A 12,450-nucleotide genomic window follows, 5' to 3' on the forward strand; every position below is an offset into this window, starting at 1 on the left:
CCTGTAGAGAGCCTTAGTCCTGTGAGTGTCTCCGCATGAGTTTGTAATTGCCTCGCCTGTCAATGCCCCAGCCTAAGCACACACCAGTCTGTCAGCTACAAACCTTTCCCTTTGTAGATGAAGCTCCTAGCAGCTGCATTACGTCGGTAGCACTAACCCGTGGAGCTTCTTGGAAAATCTTTTGGCAAGTTCAAGATGGGAGCAGACTGCAGGACACCCGACCAGTTCTCTGCAGGTTCCCACTAGACACTCTGCTTATGCTCTTGTGCACATGGGGCCACCTTGCCATGCATAATACTGCCTGCTGTTTGTGACCTGTCCATTAGGTTGTGTATAGATATTCCATGGGAGAGGCGGCTGTAGCAAGACAGTTACATGTTAAGGCTTTTCTGGTAATTCAGGTTGTCTTGTTGCATAGGGATCCAAGGAATTGTGGATGCTTATCGCCAGGCACTGCCTCAGCTCCGACTTTATGGGCCAACAAATTTCTCTCCTATTATAAACCATGTGGCAAGGTTTGCAGCTCAGTCAGCACAGCAAGGAACTGCTACCGTAAGTCCATGTTTGTCGGGTACAGACCTGCATGCTTGATCTTTCCATCTTCCCTGCCCGGGATAGAATGGAATCGCAAAGAGATTTCGCCTTCCCTCCTTGCACTCCTCTGATTGGTTCCCCCAGCGTGCCCAAATCTTGATGGTATTTCACTCAGCCCGTGGAGTCTAGGTGACCTTTTCCTCACCTTGTGATATCCTGGGGAAACACTGGCTCTGTGTAGGGTGGAGTGTGACAGGTAAAATCTTCGGTTATAGGGCAATATGGGAGCTCAGGCCTTCCTACTCCATCGGGCTCTGAATGAGTATAGCCAGGGTCAGGCACCCAGGAGCATCTTAAGACAGTCCTACCTGGGCCTCATCCTACCCCTACACTCTGTAGTTCAAGCTTTTTCAGTCTGTGACCAGGGTAATGTAGAACAAACAAGGCCTGTGGTCAGTCTGGGTTCCCGGGGTCAGATCCTCTCATCTCAGTGGAGCAGCTCCCATGCTCTTCTTCAGGCCCTTCTCCTTGCCTGGTCAGCTTCTCCGGGCTGTCTGGATAGCTTTCAATCCCTACTTGCACCTGGAGCATGCTCTCCCGGGGTGGCTAGCTGGGGTACTCAGGGCCTAGAGTTGTTCCTTAACCCTTTCACTCCCAGCGCTGGCTTTATACAGCCTGTTACAAGGGGTCAGTGTGAGGTACGTCCCTTCTTTGTGCAGTTCCAGTGACTTGAAGTCATTGACTGACATTCCCTGGGGGTGGCTCAGGTTGGCAAAAGATGCACAAAATGGGGCAGAAAGGAGTTTTCAACCCCTTCTAGAGCATCACTTCCCCAGACAGAGACGAGACCAGTGCAGCCACTCACAGCAAGTCCAGTTGACCTTCCACAATGCTGGGCAGGGAATACAAACTTAAACTGCTCCATTAGCACAACTGTGAGCACTGATGTGTAATCATGGCTTAATTATATCACTTGCCATGCAAATCAGGCTCACCATCTCGCACACGTTGCATTTGTAGGCCTAGCTTGTTTAAAAATCACGTCATTAACTTGTACAGTTTCATTTATTCAATTTGAAAACCGTGTCTCACCAACACAAAAGCCTTTTATTGCCCGATAGAATTATTTGTTTCCATGTTGGTTCTTTAAAACAAACACACAGACTTTGAACAGAGTGTGTGACGGGAGTGGTAACAGACGACCCCTCGGGGGGGGGGGGGGCTCCCAGGGTGCTGCCACGGCCACTCACCTTCCCACTCTCTGGGGCTCCTCACCGCCCGGTCCTGCTGGGCCAGCTCCGCTGGTCTCCCCCAGCCCAGGCCCCGAGCTGACGTTCCTCCCCTCTCCCCCCTCCCCAAGAAGCAGCACAGACACTGAACCTCTTCAGGTCCGAGGAGAGTGCAGTTTAGGGCCCAGCTTCCTCGATACCACTCCCCAGATGGGCTCAAACCCCAGAGAATTAGGTACGCCCCTTTAACAATGAAAGGGGGAATGTGCACACTGGCTGCATCCCCAGGTAACAATTATTTACACTGGGTTTTATAGAAAACAAAAATGATTTTATGAAGTGGAAGCAGTAGCATTTAAGTGGTGGTAAGTGAGAACAGGCAAAGCAAAGTACGTTACAAATCAAAAGAAACAAAAACGTTTGGCTAATTCTCCACTGAAACCTCAGTACAAACTCTTCACACTCCCTCTAAAACCTCTTTTCCAGCTGCCCCTCCAAACCAGGGCAGTCTCCTCACCTTGGGTCTCAGGCTCCTTCCTTCGGGTGCAGCCCAGCCAAAAGACCCAGGCCTCTGCTTTCCTGTTCTTTTTGTTAAGGACTTGAGGCCCCTCCCTACTAACCACTGCTCAGACTTAGGACAAAAGATTGTTTACCAGTGGCTCATCAAGAAGTTGCGGGTAACACCCTCCATTTCTCCCAATCACACATTTGAAACTCACAAAGTATTCCCCACTCCATGTGCCTAATTTTACATGCATACATGATACATGCAACAGAGTCAGATAAACAGAACCAGCAGATCATGACATGAAGATTGACGAGTTACAGGAAATAATTCGCTCAAAGCACCTTTGAGTTGTGTATATTCATGTCCATTTCATAAAGCATGGTGCAGGGGTCCATCATAGAGTCTGCCCCACCCAGACTGCATAGCAATTAGCAGCCTGCTGTTTAAAGTGGCTGCAGCTCTATAGTAAGGGTGCCAGCGAGGTGGCCATAGACTGGACCGGGCGGCTTGGATCTGGCCCGCTAGCCACCTCTTGCCCACCCCAATCTAGACAAATCCCTACTTCTGGTTACCTGGTTGTAAATCCAGGGACTGTGGGTTTTTGTCTGCATGAGCAGGGAGATGTATTGCACTTCATCTCTCAGGGGGTGTTTGCTGCTAGAGTGATGGATAGTTCATATTCTGAGGCCCTTTCCATACTCTTTCTAACTGTGTCTCAATGAAATGACGTTTACGGTACAAATAGTGTCTTTCTAAACTACCGCCAGTAACTGCCGAGGGAATTGGGCAACTCCTTTTCTTTCCAGTTGTTAACAACAGCGATTGTCTTGCTACCTGACGCATAGGATTTCCTGTTTATTTTCTTTGTATTAAAGTTTGCAAGCAGGCACTACAAGATAGAGAGCACTGATTATACAGACATCTGGGCACTCAGTTGTAACCCTTTGTCTTTAGGACTGGGAGGATGCCACGTGGCCCTTAGTAGAGCCCCCTACCAGTGCTGCGTGTGTTCCCATTTAATGTTTGCTCTGGGGTGTCTTACTCTTTCTAGAAACGTTCATGTGGCAACTCTTGTTGCTGCCTCTGACATAGTCTGTTCCACATGCAGTTTATTCCTATGGTGCAGAGTTTTCAAAGTCCTCTAATTTCATGTCCTTCCTGGGCGTTCATTCATGACCTGAATTTTCTCAGCTTGTTATGCTCTTGGGCACTTTAATTTCTTTATCCTTTGTAACAATACCACCACTAAGGAAAACAGCCTCAGACAGCAGGTATTACAGCTGACGGGCTTGCTCCAGTGGTACTTTGCTGGTCTCTAGCGCTCTCTGTCCAAGGCTCTGAAAATTCTTTACAGACCTCACTGTACTAAGCCTCTCAGTTCCCCCTCCCCTTTAAAACTGGGGCCAGCTTAGGAAAATCTGAGTCGCGAAGGGAGACGTGACTAACCCAAGGTCACTCAGGTACTGGGAACAGAACTTCACTCTGTCCTGTGCCTGAGTCACATGCCCTAGCGGTAGCTAAGGCTTTGGGCTCTGGCTGGGGGGTTGAGCTTATGTTCACTGATTGCCCGATTGAATGTTTTGCAGCAATACTATGTGCTCCTGATCATCACAGATGGGGAGATCACTGATCTGGATCAGACCAGGCAAGCTATTGTCAATGCCTCGAAGCTGCCCATGTCTGTTATTATCGTTGGAGTTGGCAATGCTGATTTCAAGGCCATGGAATTCCTGGATGGGGATGACGGTGTTTTAAGGTCCGTGACGGGGGAGCCGGCTGCACGAGACATTGTACAGTTTGTGCCTTTCCGACAGTTCCAAAAGGTAAGTTATCTTTTATTTTAATATGAGGAAAACTGCAGCCTGTTATCCTGCTCTCCTTATACCCAACTGTCCCCGGGGTGAGCTGAGAGAGGAGCGTCTTTGTAGTGAATCCATTAGCCACATAGCTAGAGCATAAAGCCAGTGAGCTGTCTGCAAGGGAGTGTGGGCCGGAATGGCGCTGGAGCTGTTCTCTTGGTTCTCAAAGGATGGTTCTTGTCCATCAGAAGCTGAGCACTCCCAGCTTGGTAGGTGAAGGGGCAACTGAGTGAGTGGAGGTGTTTCCATGAAGCCAGGGGCTCAGCAAAAGACTGAGCAACAAGCTCCCCTGTAATTGGAGCTAAAGGTTTTCACATCACTAGGCCTAACCTCTTTGCCCCCATAACCATGCTAAAAAGTAATGGAGCTAGCGAGCCCCTTGTCCTAGTGCTCTGGAAGAGACTGAAGCCATCCGAGGTCATGTTGGAGGTTGTGACATGAGATGTTGGCTGAGAAATAACTCTGAGCTCCAGGAACTACACGGGTCCAAATCTAAGTTTTTGTAAGGTTGTGAAGTATTTGGGGGTTGTGAAGCCCCTCGTTGCCACCTGCCTTAAATGTGCAAGAGCCGTGTCTGGACTGACCAGGGCCCAGCTCCCCAAAAACTGTGCCACAAGTTGCACAGTAATCCTTTTGCAGCCCCTGCAAGCTCCACTGTCGTCCTACAATGGTGAGGGGGATAGCTCAGTGGTTTGAGTATTGGCCTGCTAAACCCAGGGTTGTGAGTTCAATCCTTGCAGAGGTCATTTAGGGATTTGGGGCAAATATTTGTCAGGGATGGTGCTTGGTCCTGCTGTGAAGGCAGGGGACTGGACTTGATGACCTTTCAAGGTCCCTTCCAGTGCTAGGAGATAGGCAATCTCCATTAATTTAATTTAAATTTACAGCTAAACCAGAGACCCGCTCCAACCCCTCAGGATCCCTCTGGAGCGTCCAGGCCTTGGTCCGCTGATCACAGAATTACAAGGGCTGCTGTCCCCAAAGGAACAATGTGCTGCAGCTTAGAGGCCAGCTTAGAACATTGCTCCGCATAGCACATGGCACTGAGAGGGCAAGTGTCTAATAGCAGAGAGATTGCAATATTCCTTTGCTACCACTGGAAATAACAAAATCATAAGCTCAAGTGCCACGGTCCCCTCTTGGCAGGCATGGCCCCACTTCTCTAGGGCTTCTCAGCCAGCGCTGTTGAGACTCCTCTTTCCTGAGGCCCAGCCTGCTGGCAGCTTGCCTCCCCCACTGAAGGATGCCAGGGTGCATCTCTGCACCCGCAGATAGACAAGACCACTCCTTTGTTGTTCACCTCTAGAACTGGATTCTCTCTCCCCTCCCGCCGCGCCCCACTGTTTACCTTCTCCTGGGAATTTCCTTCTGAAGCCTCCAGGTGCTGTTGGTTAGCATTAGACTCTGTGTGCTGACAGACGTTTATTGTAAGGCACACGCCTCCCCATGGCTGGTGAGGGAAGCAAGCATCTTCCACCTACTGTCTGGGGAAGTCTGTTTCAAGATGCTACCTCTGACTAACTCTGAAGCTTCTAGAATGTAATTTCCAATATAGAGACCTCTCTCCTGACACATTATTCACACAGATGTTTGCAAAGGTTATGGCGGGCCAGTGTGACAGAGCTTTCCCTAGAACCTTTACGTGACACTCTGTGGAGAAGTAGAAGGTAAATACCAGACCCAAGGATCCCTTTAATTGGTATGTCCCTGTACTCCCTGCTAGCTGGTGCACAAAGGTCCCTGTGTCAGGGGTATAAATCCTGTCTTCCACACTGCCTTTTCTGCACTGAACACTAAACCAGCTTGTGGTTTGGGATCATCAGAGGTCACTGCTACAGTATCATCGAGCTGTTGATGGTTTCGGAGCTGTGACAGCTTCTGACAAACCTGGCTTGAGGTGGGCATATGATAGAACCTTCTCCAGTCTCGTCTGTGGCGAGATTTGGGTCAAAGTTACACAGCTTTTTACAGAAACTGATTAGCTCTTTATTCGTATCTGTAGGTGATGCCCTTAACGTACCATATTTATGGCAGGTTGCTGTGATTCCACACACAGTCCTTTGGTCTTAGGAGGGTGCCAGCTCTGCGTTTGAGTCAAAACGTGGCAAATTCCATTTAAGTCGAAATCTACAGTTGGTCTGGGCTGTGGCATAAGACAAACCAAGCTCCTTTACTTATTTTTCTCCAGAGCCATCATATTTTCTCCATGTTCCCTCTTTTTTCAGATGTAAAACTAATAATTCTCCTCCTCTAATAGGCTTTGTGTGTTTCCCACGACAGCCTCCAATTTATTTTTCAATAAGGATTTTTAAATGTGACTCTAATAAAAATGAAGAATTAAATCTCTCTCTCTATAGAGTTGTTTCTTACCCGGATCTTACCTTATCTTATTGCTGTTTGAAGAATTATATGGGCCTGGTCAGACACAGCAATTCTATCAATGGAAGTAGCCATTTACAGAATTAAGCAAATCTATGGTGCTCAAAAAGAAATTGATCTGTGGGAATAAGACCCATGCATGGGCCAGTGTGAACAGAACATACTTGGTATCAGCTTTTTCATGTGCGATTGCAAGGCCACTCGGGCTTGTAATCCTGAGGGTGAGATTTGTCCGCAGAGGATGAAGCACTGCATTCAAATCTCCAGCAATCCCAGTAGGAAATATGGGGTTCTCCATATAATTGAGTTTAAAAGCCTAGACTGGCTTTTTTCAGGTTAGCTTCTGTTGCCTGGGAAAAGATTTATGCTAAGCTGAAAAGGGTACTCTTCTACTCAGAGTGGCCGCGGGGGAAGGGGAGCTCTCTTGGTAGAGTGGTGTTCAGTTAATTCACAACTTAGGTTATACTGAAAACTTTGCTTGTGGCCTTAATGTCAAGACTAGACTGTAGGAGGCTGAATCTAGCAGTGGGCTTGGGAGTCAAGCCAAGGCTCGGAGCCGCAGTCAGAATCAGGAGTCAATTCAAGGGTTGGAGCAAGAATTGGAAACCAAGGGGAAAGAAGCAGGGGTCAGGGTCCAGCCTAGCATGCAGGTAAAGCCCAATTGTACGGACAGGTTCCTGCGCCTCTCTTTACATTTGAATAGGCTGCCCTGCCTTGACGAACCAGTTCCTGGTGTTCAACAAGGGCCCAGAGGACCCTCCTTGATGTTGCTTCAGGTTTCATGGTTTCTCTTTTAGAATCATAGAACCATGGAGCTGGAAGAGACCTCAGGAGTCATCAAGTCCAGCCCCCTGCTCTAGGCAGGACCAATTCCAACTAAATCAACCCGGCCAGGGCTTTGTCGAGCCGAGACTTAAACACCTCTAGGGATGGAGACTCCACTACTTCCCTAGGGAACCCAGGGAAGCTGCATAGTAGCAAGTCTAGGGCAGGAGCCAGGGAGATGACAGGTGTTAGGGGTGGTAGGTTTAGTTTCCTACCCTGATCTGGAGGATGTGAAGGGAACTGGTTCTCTGACCACTGCTGGTGATTTATAAATGAATCCAATAGATTTTGTTGGAGCCAGTCACATAAAACTGCCAGTTTGAGCTCCACTCTAGATTTGCCAGCATGGAAACAGCACTTGTTGGGCAGTCTCGGAGTGGGGGGTCGGATGGTTCTTTTCAGATTTTCTGCCATGGGCCTGGAGCGCACCCCACCTGTGCAGTCACTCTTCCCTGAGCTTTCTGTGGATCAATGTTGATGTCAAGGGCCACTTCCCCTTGAATGGTGCCTTGAAATATGTGTTAGCAATTTCACCAGACAGTCTGTCCCCCCTTGGCTCTAGCTGCGGCGCCCGAGGACGTTCCCCAGGCCTGACGAAGATGCTGTGCTAGCTTGAAGCTTTCCTCTCTTCAACAAAAGCTGGTTCAGCAAAGAGCTGCACCCCACCCCCGGTCTCTGTGTGCTGCTGCATTTCAGAGACACTCCTGCCCAGAGCGCCCTACAGGCCCTGAGGCATGAAAGCTGAAGCTGGAGAGGCTTTTTGGGTCTTTCCTTGGAGGAGCAGAATTGATGGGCAGCCTGGCCCCCTGCTATGTGCTGTTGTTCTGTTTGCTTACACCGGTGTCTCCTGCAGGCTCCTCGGGAGGCTCTTTCCCAGACAGTCCTGGCAGAAGTTCCTAAGCAGCTGGTGTCCTATTACAAGATGCAAGGCTGGGCTCCTGTGAAGCTACCTGGAGCAAAGCAGGAGTAGAGGAGAGGGTATCTGCCGTGCGTCCCCAAAGAACCAGGAAGAGCACTCTGCTCGTGTATCAGTCACTTGTATTCAGGCGCCGCGGCACAGATCGCCTATGTATCTTCAGCTTCTGCGGAATGTTAGAAATGAAACGCTCTGTGCAGATGCTGTACAAAAAATGTTGCTGTTGGCAGTTCCCATGCGAAAGAATTGGAGTTAATGATGGGCTGATAGAGGCAATCGATATAGCAAACCTGGCCTCCCAAACGCTGAGAACTTGTATGTAGGAGTCAGTTACTTTAGTGCTTCTAGTCCTGACCTAGGACCAGATTTCAAAGCCCGCGCGGTGCAAGGAACTGCAGAAAACTGCCAACCAGGTAACATTTTTTCCATACTGAGTTGATTGGAATAGGAGTTAATTGCTGCCATGTTTGCCAATCCACCTTTGATTGCGCATTGCTCGGTGGAGGGTTTCTCTGCTCTTCTCTTCAGGCCAACTCAATAGCAACGCTCCTACATTGATTAGCATCAAAGTGCCCTTGCTGCATAGATGGCTCAGGTAGTTTTTTCGTGCCTCTGTAGAGTGCCATGCAATTTGCTATTACATTTTCGTCATAAAGCAAATATGTTTTTAAATGTCTGTTTTTAAATTGCAAAAGTAATTGTATAAGATTATCCGTTGCCCATAATTGTGTCTCTGGTGCGTCTCTCAGAGCTTGTGCTGGGGAGTAAAAGCCCCTTGCCTTGTATTTCATGGACCATGGTGGGCCCTGGCTCATCAGTTTGCAGCTGGATATGAAATTTCCCTGCTGCCATTTTCACAGTTACACAATTGCTGCAACTGGCAGGGAGAGGGGAGAGTCAGTCTCTGGGACGAGATGGCCCCCACTCTGGAATGGTTGCAAAGTCCTGCTCCCTAGGGTGCTGCTTGGAGTGGGAGTAGAGTGCAGATGTGCTGGCGGGGCCGTGCGGGGGAGGGCACAGCGTATGCTTGGTTTAGCTTGCACAGTTCTCACCACTTTGAGCATCGTCTCTTCATTGTTCTGAACCCCTGTTCTGAGCACAGAGACTCGCTGCTGTCAGATGTGGAGATGGGACGTTATCAAGGCCGTGAATAGAGGGCACTGTCCTTTTCTATTCTGGCCACTGTGCCGGAGCTGTAGGAATAACTTCAGAGGGGAAGCCATGAGAGTCTGGAACTGGAAACACATCAACAGCGAACAGTCCCACAACACCTTAGAGATACACCAAACACCAAACAGGTTGATGGGATCATGAGCTTTTGTGGGCACAACCCTCTACTTCAATAGGAATAACTGTGAGCAAAGCCCTAGCAGGGCTACTGAGATGGCAGTTCCTGCTTAATCGTGGCAACAGCCGACGCAGGAGTGTCTTCCCCTGAGAATGCAGGGGGGGGGAGGGGAAGAGAAGCCCTCTTTTCACACAGGAGAACACACCACGGTGTGCAGCTAACAATGTGCAAAGTGACGCAAATAGTATTTCCCGACTGTGTCTATTAGTTTCATAGAATCCCAGGGCTGGAAGAGACATCTCAGGAGGCGCCTTGTCCTGCCCCCAGCCCAAAGCAGGACCAACCCCAACTCAATCATTCCAGCCCGGGCTTTGTCAAGCCCAGACTTAAACACCTCTAGGGATGGGGATTCCACCCCCTCCCTAGGGAACCCCTCTGTGGCAGCACGTCAGGGTCCCCCCGATCCTGCAGCCCCATAGCAGCAAGAACAGACTCCGCCAGCCAGTAGATTGGAGAGGGTTTATTCCTGCTCCAGGATACAGCCCAGCACAGACGTGATGTGGTTCCAGATCCCTAAGGTTAGGGGGTCCACCCTCCTCCCCCCCTTAGAGCCTCCCGGTTAGGTTGTTCCCTTCATGTTTTCCAGCCAGCGACTGCCCCTTCCCCCGAACACTCACTTCCTTAGTTCCCTCGCTGCCCCCAACCGGTCTAGTCTGACGGGTTGGGTCTTTGTCTGCGTGACCTAGGCAGCCCCCTGCGGGGCCGTGCTCACAGACAGAGGCCAGTAGGGGTCATCCACAGCCCACGCACCGCGATCAGCAAGGTACTGACACGCATCACAGCATGTGGATGAGTCAGTGGGAATCACACATCACAGGGCAGGGGGGCACCGGGTTACAGAGCAGACAGCCCCCCAATACGTCACACTATCCCAGGGTATGTCTACACTACCCCGCTAGTTCGAACTAGCGGGGTAATGTATGCATACCGCACTTGCTAATGAAGCCCGGGATTTGAATTTCCCGGGCTTCATTAGCATAAGCGGGGAGCCGCCATTTTTAAATCCCCGCTGCTTCGAACCCCGTGTAGCGCGGCTACACGGGGCTCAAACTAGGTAGTTCGGACTAGGGTCCTATTCCGAACTACCGTTACTCCTCGTGAAACGAGGTGTACCGGTAGTTCGGAATAGGCACCCTAGTCCGAACTACCTAGTTCGAGCCCCGTGTAGCCGCGCTACACGGGGTTCGAAGCAGCGGGGATTTAAAAATGGCGGCTCCCCGCTTATGCTAATGAAGCCCGGGAAATTCAAATCCCGGGCTTCATTAGCAAGTGCGGTATGCATACATTACCCTCCTAGTTCGAACTAGGAGGGTAGTGTAGACATACCCCCAGAGCTTCCCCACCCTCCCAGTGAAACAATTTGCCCTTGGCTCTCAAGTCACAAGAAGTTTAATCCTGGCAACACAGAGCAACTCTTTAGAGTCAAGACACTTCCAATTAATCCCAGAGGTATAGCTTTGCTGAGGGAGCTTTCACAAGCATTTCCCAGAGACGCACCTGGGTGTTAATTTACAGACCTCCTGCTGCAAAGCTCCAGGCAGCTGGAAATCTGGGTGCAGTGCAAGGGAAAGAAGGACAGCAGCAGCCTTCTGCATGCGCCCCTCTGTAATGACCATCTGGGTTCTGCAGCGTGGCCTGTGATAGGACAACACTGCAGTGGGATGGGAAATGTGGTCAGGACCTGTCTCAGAGCCTCTTCCCCTCCGGTCAGAGCTTCCCCTGCTCCGTGCAGGGAACAGACGTGCCCAGGCTGCGAGATTGCCAAGTGCGCCTGTCGCAGAAGGGAAGGAGGCTGCATTGCCAATGGGTAGCGTTCCTAAGATGGGGGCGTGTTTGGAGCAAGCAGACATGAGAGTTCATTTGAAAAGGGTAAGAATTGTACCTAGGCTTGTCAATGCTCAGCACTTTGTTTTCTAAATAAAGAATCTGCTTTAATTTGTAGCTGTTTTCAGCTCATTTCCTGTTCCTCTCTGTGCTGTCCCGCACCTCTTCAGTTATTGCCCCTGGGCAAAATGTGTTAAACCTCCACTGTGGAGTTAGCCACATGAGCTACACCAGGGAAGGGCAAAGGGGCCTCTGCGGGCTGGATCCCCAATTGGCCTGGGGCCAGTGGAGTGTGTGACGTCTCCATCCTTGCCCCCACCCTGTAAGGGGCACGTGGCACTTTAAGTGGACCAATCCACTCTAAGCACCATGTGCCCCTTGCAGGGTGGTAGCAGGAAGTGAGTGGGGCAGTGCACAGTCTCCTCCCGCTCCCGGGGGCACAGGGGCCTAGAGGGAACCACCAGCTGTTCAGTTGGCAGTTCTCTCTAGGCAGGGAGGGGGCAAAGACTTCACGTGCTCCCCCACCCCCAGGCCAATCAGGGGAACACAGAAGTGTCCCGGACGTGCCCCAGGCTCCGCCTCTTCCAGGGCAGGCCGGTGCCACTTCAGAAATTAGTGAAATCCCCCCCCCCCCTTTCCCGGTCTATAATTATTGTCCATCCCTGATCTACACTCAAGCCAGCCTAGCTGGGCATGAACAGCCACACTACGGCCACTGGGGCTTGGCATGACTAGGACTTAAGGGCATGTATCCCATGGTTCTTCGTGCTGTGGTAGGTTCCCCACAAGGGAAACTTGTGGGGCTGCAGCACCTGCGTGAAGTTTCCAAGGCTGTGTCTTCACCGCAGAAGAGGGCAGATTACCAGCCCAGGTGAAAGATACACCCAGACTCTGCCCGTCACCACCAGATACAGCAGTTTGAAAGCACCATGAAACATGGTGGGAGGGTTTTGTGTGTGAATGGAGGAGGGGGAGGAGCAATGCCTGGATAAGAAACCAAGTGAATGCTTTGCGGTGAAGACAAACCC

The 12,450-nt window shown here is 50.4% G+C and overlaps 1 protein-coding gene across 4 annotated transcripts in view; it reads left to right on the forward strand.

The window, feature by feature from the left end:
* CPNE1 (copine 1) overlaps positions 1 to 10,034 on the forward strand; it is a 42,671-nt gene extending 32,637 nt beyond the window's left edge. For 3 of the 4 annotated variants that reach the window (XM_006124440.5, XM_075901467.2, XM_006124441.5), the window contains 3 exons: positions 419 to 552; positions 3,858 to 4,094; positions 8,188 to 10,034. In XM_006124440.5, coding sequence (XP_006124502.2) covers positions 419 to 552; positions 3,858 to 4,094; positions 8,188 to 8,304 — 488 coding nt within the window. In that variant the 3' untranslated portion in view covers positions 8,305 to 10,034. Of the gene's footprint in view, positions 1 to 418; positions 553 to 3,857; positions 4,095 to 6,132; positions 6,477 to 8,187 lie in introns of those variants that run through there. The other variant, XM_075901466.1, reaches the window with a different exon arrangement.
* Positions 10,035 to 12,450: the final 2,416 nt, after the last annotated feature.

Source organism: Pelodiscus sinensis, chromosome 17 (genome assembly GCF_052426305.1).
Source record: "Pelodiscus sinensis isolate ZL-2025 chromosome 17, ASM5242630v1, whole genome shotgun sequence".
Lineage (NCBI taxonomy): Eukaryota > Metazoa > Chordata > Testudines > Trionychidae > Pelodiscus > Pelodiscus sinensis.